Below are 6,000 nucleotides of genomic sequence, written 5' to 3'. Positions count from 1 at the left end.
GAGATTTTCTGACGTAATTGAAGGATTTAGTTTGTTTGTAAAACAAATGTTCATGAACAACAGGTAGGGGCACACCGAATACCGCGAGGATGTCCGAGTCCAATGGAAGTTCATGTCACGGTAACCGTTTGTATCTGATGTGGTTTTACTTTAATGACTTTAGTTCATGGCAAATACAGCCCTTCAATGCGTACGTGTCTAATGATTGATTTTGCCGTTGCAGTGCCACCAACAGTCAATGTCCAGCATCATCATCAACAACTCTACAGTCATGACGGTATCATGGGCAACTATTATTGCTGAGACGGTGACTACTACACGTGTCTACTTGAATGAAACCAATAACTCAACAGCAGTGAGGAACAACGATTTATCCTCCACCAATACAACACAAGTGTTTACAGATCTGGTTCCTGGTAGAAGTTACCAGGCATCTGTAACAGCGCACAGTGGCAATGACTCCCAACCATCAGGCATCGTCCAAGCCAGGACATGTACGTATATATGCAGCGTTCATCTTCGTGTAATCACATTGATGTTTGATATGTTTTCAAAGCATGCAAAAAAAATCGACATTTAATAAACGTATTCAATGTCAAGCATTATTGACAACATTAAATAACTTAATTAGTACGTATTTAGGGATCGAGAACATATTAAGTCATTTTCAGGATGGCCCCTAATCCATTAACATGAATTTCTTACGTTAGATTAACAATAACTTGATTAGGAGCTTTCGTGACTGCAGAAATTACTCTTTGGTTCTTTCGGTGAAGCCCCGTAGAAAGAAAAATAAATTAAATAATAGAATACGACATTTCGATTGCAACACAAGCAATCACCATCAGGTACGAATGAATAGGGAAAACAAACCTAGTAAACTTAGAAATAAAATGCAAATACAACACAGCGAGTCGGCTAACACAACAGTCAACACCCTACCTGGTTGATTAAGGTTCTTCCAAAGAACGCTAAATTTGAGAGAGAGAGAGACAAAACACAGACACGGAGACAACACAGACAGACACATAAGCAGAGAGAGATAACACAGAGACACACAGAGAGAGACACACACACATAGGCACACAGAGAAACAACGCCTCTGTGTCGAGGCCTTAAATAGAGAGATGGGGCAGAGAGAGGGGGGTAGAGAAATTAACATGTCAATGAGAGATTTGAAGCTTTCGTGATTGCAGCAAATACTAGAGCGACAACACAAGGACACAGAGAGAGAGAGAGAAAACACACTTAATAAAATCAAACTTAGTAAAAATGGAAATGTAATGCAACACAGAGAGTCGGTCAACACACAACGCATAGCCTGGTTGATTTCGTTCTTTCAAAGATTGCTAAATTAGAAGTTAAGTGTGAAAATTTTGAGAGAGAGACAAGACACAGACAGGGAGACACAAAGACAGACACAATCAGAGAGAGACAACACAGAGACACACACAGAGAGAGAAAACACACTTAATGAAAACAAACTTAGTAAAATTTTGAAATGTAATGCAACACAGAGAGTCGGTCAACACACAATTAACGCATAGCCTGGTTGATTACGTTCTTTCAAAGATTGCTAAATTAGAAGTTAAGTGTGAAATTATGAGACAGAGACAAGACACGGAGACACAAATACAGACACACAAACAGAGAGAGACAACACAGAGACACAGAGAGAGATAACACAAACTTAAACCCTCCCCGTAGAGGTGGTTCAAACTTGATTTCGAGCTTTCGTGACTGCAGGAATTGTATTTGGTGTCTCTCTCAAATTTAGCAATCTTTGGAAGTACGTAACCAACCACGTAGGGTGTTGACTGTTATGTTAGCCGACTCTCTGTGTTGTATTGCATTATATTTCTAAGTTTACTAGGTTTGTTTTCTGTTTCATTCGTACTTGATGATGATTGCTTTTGTTGCAATCGAAACGTCGTATGCTATTATTTAATTGCTTTTTCTTTCTCCGTGACTTTACCGAAAGACGCAAAGAGTAGATTAACAATGCTTTCAAATTTACGATCGATTTTTTCGTTAAAAGGCTGAAGAGATTTTCTGACGTAATTGAAGGATTTAGTTTGTTTGTAAAACAATGTTCATGAAAACAGGAGGGCACACGAATACCGCGAGGATGTCCGAGTCCAATGGAAGTTCATGTCACGGTAACCGTTGTATCTGATGTGGTGTTACTTTAATGACTTTAGTTCATGGCAAATACAGCCCTTCAAATGCGTACGTGTCTAATGATTGATTTTGCCGTTGCAGTGCCACCAACAGTCAATGTCAGCATCATCATCAACACTCTACAGTCATGACGGTATCATGGGCACCTATTATTGCTGGAGACGTTGACTACTACATGGTCTACTTGAATGAAACCAATAACTCAACAGCAGTGAAGAGCTCCGATTTGTCCTCCAACATTACAACACAAGTGTTTACAGATCTGGTTCCTGGTAGAAGTTACCAGGCATCTGTAACAGCGCACAGTGGCAGTTACTCCCAACCATCAGCCATCTTCACTGCCAGGACATGTACGTATATAAGCAGCGTTCATCTTCGTGTAATGGCTTTGATGTTTGATATTTGTTCAAAACATGCTCAAAAATCGACAACATTTAAAAAACTTTTTCAATATATCCCCAATTATTGACAACATTAATAACTGAATTAATACGTCTTTAAGGATTGACAACATATGAAGTAATTTTCAAGAGCTAACATGTTTATGTTTGCTGCGTACTTGTAAAAGTAACGAATTATTGTACATTTGATAATAGGGACACATTAAATCAACAGGCGTTGTATATGTTAAATTATCAAACATGTTCTGTCATAAACATCTACATGTTTAAGAAAAAGAAAATGGCCAACCCTGTGCTTATGGATTACATTAATCTGTTCTTCATATCGATATATTGTATGCATAAGCTAGGCATTCGTTGAACTTCTTTAGCACCGTACGTAGCCAACCATGTTAAACGGAGGTGCGAGGAAGGACAACAAATGAAATTAACACCAAAATAATTCCACTGTACAGTATTTTTATTAACGGTGACTAACCTAACCGATAATTGGTACAGTACTGCATGTTCTCAGATTAACACAATTCATTGTAATTTACATGACCACATTCACCCCACCCTGGTCTTCGCACCTGATAGGCTCACAGTGATGACATCACCTTTACTCCTCTATTTAAGACCGAACCAAGAAGACTTCTTTACAATTGTGGCAAATCGCCTGAAGCTGGTTGTAATTACCAAGGAAATGTCAGATAGTAAATGTTGTGGGTTTAATCTCCAACACACCGTTATGCTGAAGAAGTAACTGGCACGTTTTGTTTACGTGACAAACCTTACTAAGTGGCTGTGTCGGGTGGTGGTGGGTTAACGACACATTTATATTCAAGCGATCAAAGCCAAAAAATTGCGTTTATTACGCATAATATTGGTAATAAAAGCATACTTTTAGACTGCTTATGCAATGCCACTCGAGAGAAGCCTGCTATAAACGTTGAGTTCCTTCTTTTGGAGGAATGCGAAGCTTCATTATAATCTCTCGAAGCGAACTCATTGAGGCTCCGGCCTTTTCCGGTTATTGGGAATATCCAGCATTAAGTAAAATAATGATTTGAGCAAGTTTGTATTATATTTACACATCATTTATTACTTAATCGCAATTAACATGTTAGAATTCTATACAAGTTGATAAATGATTACAGTATAACATGAGTCGCCATTATTGTAAAGCAGAGGTGGAAAGCTGAAGTTTACTAGATTTCGAAGGCTGAAGAGATTATCTAACGTAATTGAAGGATTTAGTTTGTAAAATAAATGTTCATGAAAACAGGAGAGCACAAGAATCCCGTGTGGATGTCCGAGTCCAATGGAAGTCCACAACACAGCAACCGTTGTATCTGATGTGGTGTTACTTGAATGACTTTAGTTTATGACAAATACAGATCCTGAAATGTGTACGTCTCTAAATATTGATTTTCCCGTTGCAGTGATTCTATCAGTCAACGTCACCATCAGCCCCATCAACTCTACAGCCATGAATGTCTCATGGAAAACGAATCTTCTCGCTGTAGACGTTGACAACTACACGGTCTACTTGACTGAATCTAAGAACGCAACAGCAGTGCAGAGCTCCAATTTCCCCTCCACCATTACAACAAAAGAGTTTACAGGTCTGGTTCCTGGTAGACTTTACCAGGCGTCTGTAACAATGCACAGTGGCATTGACATCCAATCATCAGCCAACGTCAGTGACAGAACCTGTACGTATATAAGCAGCGTTCATCTTCGTGTAATCAGTTTGATGTTTGATATGTTTTCAAAACATGCAAAAAAAATCGACAACATTGAATACACTTACTCAATGTCCCCCATTATTGACAACATTAAATAACTTAATTAGTATGTATTTAGGGATCGAGAACATATGAAGTAATTTTCAGGAGTTAAAATAAAAGTTTGCTGCGTACTTTAAAAAGTAACGAATTAATTGTACATTTGATAATCGGTACACATTAAATCAACAGGTGTTGTATATGTTAAATTATCAAACATGTTCGGTCATGAAATATCTACAAGCATAGAAAAAGAAAATAGCAGGCCCCAACAATGTGCATTTGGATTACGTGAATCTGTTCCGAATATCGGTATGTTTTATGCATATTATAGGTTTGTATGTTGCAATTTTTTAGCACCGAACGTAGCCAACCGTGTTAATCAAAGTTACGGGGAAAGACAACGAACTAAACTAAAGACAAAATCATTCCGCTCGACAGTACAGTGCTGCATATTCTCAGATTAACATAATTAATTGTAATGTATACGACCACATTAACCGCACCCTGGTATTCGCATCTGATAGGCTCACATTGATGACATCACCTTTACTCCTCTATTTAAGACAGAACCAGGAAGACTTCTTCACAATTCTGGCAAATCGCCTGATGAAGCTGGTTGTAATCACCAGCAAAACGCCAAATTGTAAATGTTGTGGGTTTAATCTTCAACACACCTTTGTGCTGAAGAAGTAACTGTCGTGTTTTTGTTTACGTGACAACCCTTACTAAGTGGCTTTGGGTTAACGACACATTTATATTTACGCAATCTAACCCAAAAATAACCTTTATTGTGCATAATATTGGTGGTGAAAGCTTACTTTTAGACTGCTTATGCAATGTTGCTTGACACAAGCTTTATGTAAACATTGAGTAGGCTCTTTTGGAGGAATGCTAAGTTTGATTATAATCTCTCGAAGCGAGACTCATTGAGGCTCCGGCCTTTTCCAGTTATTGGGAATATCCAGCGTGAAAGGTAATGATTTGAACAAGTTTGTATTATATTTACACATGATAGGAGCGTTTTTGATTTATTACTTAATAGTAATTAACATGTTTAGAATTCAATACAAATATCTACGCTAATCGCCCAGAAATACTCTTTGGTTTTTTCGGTAAAGTCACGTAGGTGAAAATGAAATAAAATGAAAACTAAATTAATTCACGACGTTTCGGGCACAACACAAGCATCTGTCATCAGGTGGGGACAACCACAGAAATAACAGTTGCTGAGGTATGCCAAAGAGATGGCTCTGACAAGGGTTTATACAGCTGAGGAGGGGGGGGGGGGGGACGAGGGCAGGGTGAGTGTGGGGGCGGTGCGTGGTCTGGGGAAGCCAGTCCTAATGCTGGGCATACTGCTCATGTACCACGGGTGGTGGGGGGGGGGGCGTTGGGACAAAACTACACGATTGGAACACTTCACATCAAATTTCCTAGTGATGGTAGTGTGCAAGGCTGGGATTAAAAGACTGGAGATGTGGATATGAATATAAACTATAAGGCAGCTAAGGTTTAATTTGGCTTATAACATCTTTCCAATGATTGCTCCATCTTCTCGGTTGAAGTTATGTCTATGTTTGTATATCTGGATGGCTTCATGGACAAATCTTTGGTGGTATCCAGACGGCTTGCAGAGTCCTTTGGTA

General features: G+C 38.8%; 1 protein-coding gene across 1 annotated transcript in view; it reads left to right on the top strand.

The window, feature by feature from the left end:
- The first annotated feature begins 378 nt into the window (after positions 1 to 378).
- The window catches only part of LOC133359941 (receptor-type tyrosine-protein phosphatase beta-like), a 39,502-nt gene continuing 33,880 nt past the window's right edge, over positions 379 to 6,000 (top strand). Inside the window, exons 1-3 of the mRNA XM_061578504.1 lie at positions 379 to 494; positions 2,263 to 2,531; positions 4,007 to 4,279. Coding sequence (XP_061434488.1) covers positions 2,309 to 2,531; positions 4,007 to 4,279 — 496 coding nt within the window. The 5' untranslated portion in view covers positions 379 to 494; positions 2,263 to 2,308. The remainder of the gene's footprint in view (positions 495 to 2,262; positions 2,532 to 4,006; positions 4,280 to 6,000) is intronic.

Source organism: Lethenteron reissneri, chromosome 66 (genome assembly GCF_015708825.2).
Source record: "Lethenteron reissneri isolate LAM-NWPU_2019-01 chromosome 66, ASM1570882v1, whole genome shotgun sequence".
NCBI lineage: Eukaryota > Metazoa > Chordata > Hyperoartia > Petromyzontiformes > Petromyzontidae > Lethenteron > Lethenteron reissneri.
The sequence above is the reverse complement of the archived record's forward strand: the minus strand, read 5'-3'. Positions and strand labels throughout refer to the sequence as shown.